Below are 12216 nucleotides of genomic sequence, written 5' to 3'. Positions count from 1 at the left end.
AACCCGGCCAGAGGATTTTTTAGTGAGGCGTAGTAACCGCTACATCATTTACGACAAGGGAAGGATTTTTTTTCATTTGTCCATGTTTTCAACGTCTTGAACAGCCAGGATCCACACTGAAATCATGAACGTTTCTGTCGGAAAGATTACCGCAGTCAGCCCGTCAGAGACTTCACTTTCTACGCTTTAGTTTTCTACTCGCCTGTTCACGATGGTAACTAAACAGTTTTTACGCCCTATACTGCATGCTTATCAGTAGATTTCAGTCTTTTGTTAAGTAACATACAAACAAAAGAAATATACGTAATGAACCTTCCGAAAGCTTTTGAGAAAAAAATGCATTTACAGCTAACAAAAGGATATATACATTGGGGATATTTTATGTTTAAATAAATGATAAGGAGACAAGACTTGAACTTAAGCATATGTGATTACTATTATTATTTTTATTATTATTTAGAATCATATATAGGAACCATGTGATGTCATCCTGCGGGTGAGACAACTGTGTATTCATAGACTGTGGGGCAGACTATGGTGACGCACCCACCCACCCACACACGGAGCTCCGTGCTTCGTGCTCCGTGCCTTACAACCGAGAGGTTCCGGGTTCAATTCCCTGGTGGAGTACCCCCTGTCCACCCAACGGTGAATAGGTACCGAGTGTCAGTAGGGGGTTGTGTCCTACTTCTCGTATGTATGTATGTATGTATGTACATATATATATATATATATATATATATATATATATATATATATATATATATATATATATATATATATATATATATATATATATATATATATATATCCCTATTCTTTGACAACACCCAGCTATCACCTTCCTCAACACTAAACATCCTCGGTCTATCCTTAACTCAAAATCTCAACTGGAAACTTCATATCTCATCTCTTACTAAATCAGCTTCCTCGAGGCTGGGCGTTCTGTACCGTCTCCGCCAGTTCTTCTCCCCTGCACAGTTGCTGTCCATATACAGGGCCTTGTCCGCCCTCGTATGGAGTATGCATCTCATGTGTGGGGGCTCCACTCACACAGCTCTTCTGGACAGAGTGGAGGCAAAGGCTCTTCGTCTCATCAGCTCTCCTCCTCATACTGATAGTCTTCTACCTCTTAAATTCCGCCGCAATGTTGCCTCTTTTTCTATCTTCTATCGATATTTCCACGCTGACTGCTCTTCTGAACTTGCTAACTGCATGCCTCCCCCCCTCCCGCCCCCTGCACTCGACTTTCTACTCATGCTCATCCCTATACTGTCCAAACCCCTTATGCAAGAGTTAACCAGCATCTTCACTCTTTCATCCCTCACGCTGGTAAACTCTGGAACAATCTTCCTTCATCTGTATTTCCTCCTGCCTACGACTTGAACTCTTTCAAGAGGAGGGTATCAGGACACCTCTCCTCCCGAAACTGACTTATCTTTCGGCCACCTCTTTGGATTCTTTTTAGGAGCAGCGAGTAGCAGGCTTTTTTATTAATGTTTACTTTTTGTGCCCTAGAGCTGTCTCAATTGCTGAAAAAAAAAAAAAAAAAAATATATATATATATATATATATATATATATATATATATATATATATATATATATATATATATATATATATATATGTATGTATGTATGTATGTATGTGAGTGTGTGGTTTCAGCCGTACCCAGAGATCCGTCAACTGTGAGCTCCATGCTCATTCTGGGTGGGTACTGGCTGGCGATCACGAGTCTAGCGCGTGGTTAGGTCATGGTGAATAACACTATAACAATAAGGCTTGTTGTAAGGGGTATGAGCAGTTAGGGGAGGGTCACGTAAATGCCTGGCATCACTCAATCCTTTTCCTTGTTTAAAAAAATCGTGGTCGCTCTTCACATGTGATTGGCTTTACTTCACTTATCTCGCTGTTTTGTAGGTAGCATGGAGAAGTCAGTTACTACTTTCTGTAAATAACCAAACCTATCCAAACTAGACAAACCAGGTAGTGTAGCATTATTAAATCGAAGTTCTTACCTTTAAACTCATACCTTGCTCCATGCATTTTTTTCATATAGTGCAAAATTGTTGCATTTTTTTTCGTTTCATCCTTTTTTCTTTCCATCGCGTTTTTCGTCTGTACGTAGTTTCAACTTCCATTTACAGCCTCCGTCATTTGGCTTGACTGCACATGACATGCTGCCTTTCTCCACTCCTATTCGGTCCATCTTCGTTTAATCTACTACGTTTCTTTACTATTACGTTCTTTCTCTTCTCTTTGATTGGCAATCATACTCTGAATTAAAATGTTACCCTCTGTTTTTTCCATTTTAGGCCCCGTTCACACTGAGCCGCTCTGGACCACGACAACCCAGCGACTTTTAGGCCCCCTTCACATGCTGAATCAGCATCCGGCGATCGTTTCTAGACCTCTTTCCAACTATGTGCAAACCTTTCACATCAACATTTTACACCCAATACCTCATATACCCCGAGTCGTTGGGTTGTCGTGGCCCAGAGTCGGCAGAGTTTAAATGAAAACAAGTGTTAATAGCACAAAAAACTGTGCTAGATCGGCGTCGCATGACCCTCCAACAACCCCCCAACAATTTATATCATGCAACTAGGGGTCTAAAATGGAAAATGCTGAAAAGTAAGGATGGCGCCACTATAAACACTTGCCTGCGCCACAACGGGCTGGGGCCGACCATCAGGTCCTAATATGAAGGCCAAGACGTAAAAAAAAGAAGAAAAAAAAAGAAGCTGACTGTTTATAATGCCATGTTGTAGGGTTCATCAGGGCTAACAAATGTTATTATACAATGTCATGTCTACAATGTATGGGTAGACCAGGAAAACAAATTGAAGAGAACAACAACAAGAAGATAGACAATCTGTTGATCGGCGTCTGCGACGCCGATAAAAATCTGATTCAGTTGGAGCATTTGCAAACTCCCGATTTGCCAGTGATCGCTGACTGCTCGGTATACAGCCTCGGAGTTAAGTGGAGACGCAGACTAAAATCCTTCTTGTGATATATCTTGATGCACTGTACTTATTCTACAATGCATTGATCATAAGTGTGTATGTTAAAAGCGTTCATGTGATATGATGAAACACAATGCAAAACAGCCATTACAAGCTAAATGCTCGCCTCTATGCTCACAGCATTATCTCATTTATTTCTGATCACCTGCTAGATAATTAGTTTGAACATCTTTTCCAAAAGTTTCCAAGGAGACTAATGTTTTATCTTGCAAATACCGGAAAGTATCTATAAGTACTACTTGTGGTAAAGGGATATATTGAGGCCGAAAGCGTGTCGTGACGATAAAGCGGCCGAAATAATCCACACCATTTTCACCAGGTGAGGATTGTAGTACTCCGAACAAGGTATTCCCCTCGACTTGAGGAAACCCTAGTTTTGTCAATGTCCATCTTAAATTAAATGGCGTGTCTCCATAACGATCAGCGCTGTGCGAGCGCCGGGCAGTCCTGAACACACACTTGGTCTTGATCTTGGTTCGGGAGGTGGTCAAACGTGTGTGATATTTACATCTCAAAATCATTGTTTGTTTCATACATGCCAGGATTTATAACATTTTTTTTATATGTAAAGCTTGAATAAATAAACAAAGCTAATATAGAGAAGAACAACCGCATTCCATAAAGCGGCCAAAAACATCTCAAAAATGTAAACGTGTGCGCAGTATATGGCTTGTCTTGCTACATTTCTTGCTATATGTTCAATGATGTTGACTAAAAATGGTCCTAGTGTTATATTAGTGTGTTTGCTAACACATTAGACGTAAAGATTTTTTTTCAAACATACCAATTGATAGCGTAAAATTGAGTCAACAAGTGAAACTGGCATCCAATTCACAAAGTACATCAATTCTTTACAATATCAAAATTATAAGTTAATTGTCTCTTTACTGAGCGACCCCTTCGGATGATTTTCTTCTGTATTTTTCAATACATCAACTTGAAAAAAAAATACTGTGCGCCAGGTAGTCGAAACACTGATATCTGCGGAGGAAAGTAGCACAACGCGTGTCCAGGATAGCAGGAAGTCAATAAATGATAGTAAAGGCTGTCTTCATGCGCGAAAAGTCAGTAGAAAATGTGGACAGTGTAACCCTTCCTTTTTCGTGACATAACATCGGCAGCAACACAATCATCAGAAACATATTTAAAGGAGTAAAGTCAACATTGCCAATCTGGCAAATCAGCTAGAGAAAGAATATAAATAAATGAAAGTACTATTAGTCTTACAATAAAAATCGGATACAGTAGAGTAATATCCTAATATTAGTAATCTAAAATAAAGAAAACGAGAAAGCTCACCAGAGATGTGTGTAGAGGGATGAAACACTTCGTCTTGTGGCCCTTCTCCTTGACCACGTGTGTAGGCGGATGCTGCGTGACGGTGCTTCACCAGGTAGACACAAGCTAGCTGACTCGGCGCCTTGCTGCTCCAACCTGAAAATGTGCTGCGAGTCACGGAGAAGTATCGCACTACCTAGCGATGCTGAGATAATACAGCCTAACGCCTGTGGACAGCTCCACTGCTTGGGCTTGGAGATTTGTTACTCGATAGCTGCATTTTATTTTAGCAGTGCATCAGCCTGGTAAAAAAAAAGGGGTTATCCGTGCGGCCCGTCTCCCGGTGGTTGCAGCGCCGAACCTGCCGCTCCCGAGGTGCGGGTGTGCGGGGCCGCGTCCTTCTTGGCGGGGCAGGTCAGGCTTGGCACCAAGTTCTCACCCACGATTTTTTCGGACCAACAAATATGACCATGCCGTTACAGATATCACCCTATATATATATATATATATATATATATATATATATATATATATATATATATATATATATATATATATATATATATATATATATATATATATATATATATATATATATATATATATATATATATATATATATATATATATATATATATATATATTTGTAAATTTAGTGCGGTAGAGCGTCAGCAATAAGATATGGATGCGATCACAAGTACACCAGTTTTATGGAAGAATCTCAGAATTCGTGACTTTTGTCTTTCATGAACAACATTCTATTGCTCTTAAATTGAATTCTGGAACAACAGCCCATTGTAATGAATTCGGCATTATAAGGTAATAATATAATGACAATAATAATAGTAATGATAATGATAATAATAATGACAATGATAATGATGATGATGGTGATGATGATATTACTACTACTACTACTACTTCTACTTTTACTACTACTACTACTACTACTACTAATGACAACAATAATAACACTACTACTACTACTACTACTAGCAATAATAATAATGCTATTAATAATGATAATAATAATATGGATACTACTACTACTACTACTACTACTACTACTACTACTACTACTACTACTATTACTACTACTACTAGCAAATAAAAAAATGCACGAGACAATCGCCGGTACAGAATGATGTTCATTTTTCTGTGCTCGAGTGAATTTTATTATTTCCGTTTAAGACAAAGCTTTGTCAACAAACAAAATAAGCTCTTTCTTTGTTGATTTTTAGTACATGTTGCTGCCTGTCATGCCTGTGAAAATATCATTAACCTTATCTAACTATAACCTAGTCTAGTATATATATATATATATATATATATATATATATATATATATATATATATATATATATATATTTATATATATATATATATATATATATATATATATATATATATATATATATATATATATATATATATATATATATATATATATATATATATATATATATATATATATATATATATATATATATCAAAATATATAAATAACATCACCTCAGGAGGCATTACTGAGAAAAGAACAGGACGAAGATGAAAAAGTAGAACAGGATCAGGAGGTATATATATATATATATATATATATATATATATATATATATATATATATATATATATATATATATATATATATATATATATATATATATATATATATATATATATATATATATATATATATATATATATATATATATATATATATATATATATATATATATATATATATATATATATATATATATATATATATATATATATATATATATATATATATATATATATATATATATATATATATATATATATATATATATATATATATATATATATATATATATATATATATATACATAAAGGCCCGCTAAGCACTGCTACTAATACAAGATGGCGCCACTCTAAACACTCGCCTGCGCCAGAACGGGCTGGGCCGACCATCAGGCCCCACCGCGAAGACTTGGGCCGACCATCAGGCCCCACCGGGAAGAAGCCTACCGGCGCAAGAGGCTGCAACGTAAAAAAAAAAAAAAAAAAAAAAAAAAATGTAAGTGAATAGTGAAGAGTGGCCAAAAGAGAGGTCCATATCGGGTGGAGAACTATCTTGATTTTCTCTTCTTGAAAGAGGTAAAGCAGACAGTAGGAAATACAGACGAAGGAAGATTGTTCCAGAGTTTACCAGTGAAGGGGATGAAAGAATTAAAATGCTGGTTAACTCTTGCATAAGAGACTGGACAGTAAAGGGATGAGCTAGAGTAGAAAGTCGAGTGCTGTGAAGCCGCGAGAGGGGGGAAGCCATGGAATTAACAAGTTCAGAAGAGCAGTCAGCATGAAAATATCGATAGAAGATAGAGAGGCAACACTGCGGCGGAATTTTAGAGGTAGAAGACTACTAGTAAGAGGAGGGGAGTTGAGACGAAGAGCCTTAGACTCTGTTCAAGAGAGTTATGTGTGTGGAGCCCCCCACACATGAGATGCATACTCCATACGAGGGCGGACAAGGCCCCTGCATATTGACAGCATCTGTGAGGGGGAAAAAAACTGGCGGAGACGATACAAAACGCCCAACCTCAAGGAAACTGATTTAGTGAAAGGAGATATGAGGTTTCCGGTGAAGATCATGAGTAAAATATAGACCGATAATGTTTATTGTAAAAGGTGTTATCGATGAATAGGGGAAAGATGTCGAGTTGACAGATGGAGATACTGAGTTTTTGAGGCTTTGAAGGACACCAAGTTCTCTCCGCTCCAATCGGAAATAGTAGAGTGGCCTGAGGTAAACGCTCTACAGCCTCCAGCCTAGTCATGTAATTTCTGTTGAGAGGCTCGCCTGTCGAAATATGTTGAGTAATGCAGAGTAGAGTCATCAACATACGAGTGGATAGGACAGTTTTTTGGAAAGATCATTAATGAATAACAGAGAGAGAGTGGGAGATAAGACTGAGCCCTGCGGGACGTCACTGTTAATAGACAGTGGTTAATAGAAAATGTCAGTACACTGTGGTACAGTGGCCGTCTACCACAGCAGCGATGGATCGGCCGGAAAGGAAACTGAAGGTAAAAGTACAGAGAGAGGGTTAGAATCCGTAGGAAAGTAGTTTAGAAAGCAAAGATTAGTGCCAGACTGTCAAATGCAAAATGAGCTCTTTGTTGCTTTTTTTGCGATAAATTGCTGCCTGTCGTGTGTGTGTGAAGATATCCTTGATCTCGCCTCACTATTATCTGAACAGCCATCGTATTTGTGAACTCAGTATATTCTTATATGATTCCTCAGTAATGAGACTGTCATATAAACTGGGTTCTTTCTTTGTAGATTTATACTGTAAATTGCTGTCTACAGCTACATCGGTTTTAGCTGAATATATTTTGTCTCCTTAGTATGCACCTTTTATGCACGAATGGAAGTCTTTTCTTGCCCCAATCAGAGCCAGAGGAAGACAGGGAATAAACACCAAAATAGTTTTTGTACATGATGTGTTGCACGCGGAACGGTATAAAAGCTTTCGATTTTAAGTTTCGTGCTGGAGGAACCGCTGCGCCTCGAAGACACTGCCGTCCATTGGAAATTCTTGCCTTGCCTTGTGCTGTGAGAAAGTCCTCCGTCAATAAAGGTGTGAAGTAAAAATCATTGACGTTAAGCTATTTTGACACGTCAAAACCGAACAAATAACTTCCGCGATGAGATTACTTAACAAATCCATGTCTCGCCTTGAAGATGACAGCACCCTGGAGATGCAGCTGTGCTTTATCAGAGAAGGAGAATCTATTTTAAACCCTCAAGCCACCTTATCTGATAGGCCGGCCTGCTGGCGCCACTTAGTTACTCATCGTGTTTCAATCGAGTGAGTCGCGGGAAAGCAGTGTGTTGATTTAGGGATCCAAGAACAGTACGCGCCCGCGCGCGCACACACACACACACACACACACACACACACACACACACACACACACACACACACACACACACACAAAAGTACCTTCTATGAAAGATACACACAAACAAGCCTGCACTGACACAAGACTACCGATTCGGGTGATAGCACTCAAGTCGATGTAGGCGAGCAGATGTGATTGAGAGGTATATCGAAGGGAGAGGTTTTTGCATGCACTGCCTCCTCATACTTCAAGGTGTGGGTGGCCTAAGCAGAGTGCCGAGATGTGTTGGCCAGGCCGGGAACAGGTGTGTGTGGCAGGACGTCGGGCAGGTGTTGTGGCGGCCGTGCTCGTGATGCTGCTGTGTGCCGGCTCAGCGGCAGGTGAGCGAAAAGAAAAATAAAGGAGTAGTTTGTGTCTGGTTGATGTGTGTGTGTGTGTGTATGTGTGTGTGTGCGCCTCGTCGGCGTATCCATGTCAGAGGAATAAAACTAGCGCGGGAGCAGGGGAGAGAATGGAAGAAAATATGAAAAAAAAAAGATATTCTGAGGTCAATGTAAATTTTGTAATTTTTTTCTTTCTCTTCCCGTCAGTGGCTTGCAAAAGAGTAAGAAAACAAAAGAAACGATATAAATTGTGACTCTTTAGTTGGTGCTTCTGATCGAGCTGTGTTTTTAAAGGTGACAGAAATACGTAATAAAAGAAATAAGGCAAATTTCACTCATAAATTATGGTTAGGTCCGTAAATCTTCAAGAAGTTCCTTTTCTTATTTACTTCAGGTCTCGACTTGCGCGCCCCTCGTTTTGAGCGAGGAAGAAGGCAGAAAAATTGAAAACATCAAACAAATTACAATTATCATAGTGGAAAACTTGTTGTTTGTTAAGCATCTGATTTATTTAGTCCTTTTTTTATCCCCAATATAAGAAGTCACGAAGGTTTTCAGCGATAATAGGTTCCAGGTTTTCTGAATAAGGAGAAAACATAAGGCACAAAAAATCTAGAGAAAAGAAAATGTCTGAAAGCGAAAATGAAAAGACGAACAAAAACGACTTTTTTTTGGAAGAAATTCAAATGCCAAAGCATTCTGCCATTACGCATTCCCTCAGGACGAGTCACAACGAAAAAGTAACCCAAAACCACTACAAAAAAAAAAAAAAACCTGCGTAATCACCGCTGGCGATACGATGCGATAGGAAACACTAGATGGGGATGCTGTCTTGGTCTCGGTAGACCGTACCTATCTTATCCGTCTGTCTTGGCCTCTACCAACCTTTCCATTCGTTTTTGTTTTAATTAAGCCTCTTTTTTCCATCTCGATGAAGACGTTCCATGTGTTTTTACATTTTATCCCACCGCCTGGTGAACGGCCTTCCATAGGGTCTTTTCATAACATTTACTTCCCAGTCTGTCTATTTTTCTCCCCCTGCCTTCCACTCATTTTTATGTATGTCCTGAGTACTTAGCCACTTAATGTTTTAACTGCCTGTTGTGCCGCGATAGGAAACACGTGATAGTCTTAGTCTTGGCGAGCCGAAACTGTCTTATCTACGAAAGGAGGATGGGGAGGGGTGAGTGGATGCTCGAAGGTACGTATATTCTACAAAACATTGATTGTAAGTGTTTATGTTAACAGCGCTCATGCGATATGATGAAACACAATGCAAAACAGCCATTACAAGCTAAATGCTCGCCTCTATGCTCACAGCATTATCTCATTTATTTCTGATCACTTGCTAGATATCTGGTTTGAACATTTTTCCAAGTTTCCGAGGAGACTAATGTTTTATCTTGCAAATACCGGAAAGTATCTATAAGTACTACTTGTAGTAAAGGGATATTTTGAGGCCGAAAGCGTGTCGTGACGATAAAGCGGCCGAAATAATCCACACCATTTTCACCAGGTGAGGATTGTAGTACTCCGAACAAGGTATTCCCCTCGACTTGAGGAAACCCTAGTTTTGTCAATGTCCATCTTAAATTAAATGGCGTGTCTCCATAACGATCAGCGCTGTGCGAGCGCCGGGCAGTCCTGAACACACACTTGGTCTTGATCTTGGTTCGGGAGGTGGTCAAACGTGTGTGATATTTACATCTCAAAATCATTGTTTGTTTCATACATGCCAGGATTTATAACATTTTTTTATATGTAAAGCTTGAATAAATAAACAAAGCTAATATAGAGAATAATAATCGCATTCGTCCAAAAACATCCCAACACTGAAAATATGTGAGCAGTATACGGCTTGTTTTGCTATATTTCTTGCTCTATGCTTAATGATGGCGACTAAAAATGGTTCTAGCATTATAATAGTTGGTTTGATAACACACATTTGACTTAATTTTTTTCCAACATACCGAGTGAAATTGTGTAAAATTAAATCGGCAAGTGAACCTGCCAACCAATTCACAGTGTAACATCGAAGGAACTCGAGATAAGTGAGTGCACGCGTCAGGACAGAAGTTTTTTTCAGTCATGCTGTCAGGAAGAGCTTTCGCTACTTGCAAGGTGGACCGCTATTGGATTCAAGAGAAGAAACTAAAGGACAAAATGAAGTCAAAAGCAGAACTTATTTTTAGTGTTGCTTCGTTTAAATGAGTAACAAACTAAAAAGATTCCGACAGTCGGATAATAGTCACCAAAATCTACCTAGACCTTATTTTAAAAAGTCTACATCCGAGTTTGATGGCTTTCCTTTGAGATTGTATAATGCTCCAGCTTTTTATGACGTGAAGGAGTCTTGAAAGCTAACTCGAACTAACACATTGGTCCACTACGTAAAAATACTTGACAGAGCTGAACTGCATCTGTCTTTCTATTTGCCTGCAAACATTGTCTGATATCCTTCCCCTGAGGTCGGAAAAAAGGATCGAACGAAAATGATCCGACGGCAACGAAAAATAATTAATTTTTTCGAATGACTCGAATCTTTTTTCTTCTGAAAGAAAGGTCGTGTATGCATTCTTTTCCACCCCCGCATTCCAGGTGTTTTAACAACATCTTCATCGTTGTACTCGTTAACAGTGACAAACCCTTTCCCTTTCTTTGCCTTTGGCGCAGAAATTTGGTGATAATCCTCACAACGATTCTGCTTGAAAAAAAAAAGTAAAGAAAATAAAAGTCTATAAATTTGATCATACTTTTACTTAGATACTTTGAGATACGGTAATGTGGCTTCCTCTTGTTCTGTCTAAGCCTAAGGCTCCCCAAACAGTTCCAGGGCAGCTTACGAACTAAACTGTCTCTCGAGTTGCAGTGTTTGTGGTTTGGAGTCTCGGTGACGTGCAAACTGCACGGAGCAGTCTTCAGTGTCATCCTGTATGTGGGAAAAATACTGCATCTCAAGCTGTCCTTATAATGTGCTTGTCGAAGAGAAAAGGAACAGTTTTATTAGTCTTTGTTACTCCACTCATTTTCCTCTCGTTTCACATAATTTTTATGAGACCGGGGCCATAAAAAAAAATACGTCCAAGTTGATACACCCTTAATTAATCTAAAATCGTGAGCTCTGTCACGTGATGCTGTTTATTTTTCCCGCGTTCTTATTTCTTGCGTTATATCTGTAGCCTCAGATGATGTACGCTGGTCGCTTGAATAGGGGTACAGTACATGTGAAAAGACTGTGAAATGAGATAAATAAAATTACGAAGTGTGAGGAACACCAGTGATGGGGTTTATAGCTATGGGCAAGTTGTTACAAGAGGTTTTTTTTTTTTTTTTTACAGCAAAGGAGACAGCTCAAGGGCACAAAAAAGTAAACATTAATAAAAAAAAAAGCCCGCTACTCGCTGCTCCTAAAAAGAATCCAAAGAGGTGGCCGAAAGATAAGTCAGTTTCGGGAGAAGAGGTGTCCTGATACCCTCCTCTTGAAAGAGTTCAAGTCGTAGGCAGGAGGAAATACAGATGAAGGAAGATTGTTCCAGAGTTTACCAGCGTGAGGGATGAAAGAGTGAAGATGCTGGTTAACTCTTGCATAAGGGGTTTGGACAGTATAGGGATGAGCATGAGTAGAAAGTCGAGTGCAG

General features: G+C 38.9%; 1 protein-coding gene and 1 long non-coding RNA gene across 3 annotated transcripts in view; one reads left to right on the top strand and one right to left on the bottom strand.

Annotated features, from left to right (window-relative positions):
* Positions 1-6227: 6227 nt before the first annotated feature.
* The window catches only part of LOC126995616 (uncharacterized), a 45388-nt gene continuing 39399 nt past the window's right edge, over positions 6228-12216 (bottom strand). The window contains exon 3 of the long non-coding RNA XR_007750508.1: positions 6228-6329. This is a non-coding gene — a long non-coding RNA (uncharacterized LOC126995616). The remainder of the gene's footprint in view (positions 6330-12216) is intronic.
* LOC126995615 (uncharacterized) overlaps positions 8135-12216 on the top strand; it is a 71928-nt gene continuing 67846 nt past the window's right edge. For both annotated transcript variants that reach the window (XM_050855326.1, XM_050855325.1), the window contains exon 1: positions 8135-8575. In XM_050855326.1, coding sequence (XP_050711283.1) covers positions 8476-8575 — 100 coding nt within the window. In that variant the 5' untranslated portion in view covers positions 8135-8475. The remainder of the gene's footprint in view (positions 8576-12216) is intronic.

The sequence above is a fragment of the Eriocheir sinensis genome, chromosome 8 (assembly GCF_024679095.1).
Source record: "Eriocheir sinensis breed Jianghai 21 chromosome 8, ASM2467909v1, whole genome shotgun sequence".
In the NCBI taxonomy this organism is placed as follows: domain Eukaryota; kingdom Metazoa; phylum Arthropoda; class Malacostraca; order Decapoda; family Varunidae; genus Eriocheir; species Eriocheir sinensis.
This window is presented reverse-complemented; position numbering and strand designations above follow the sequence as displayed.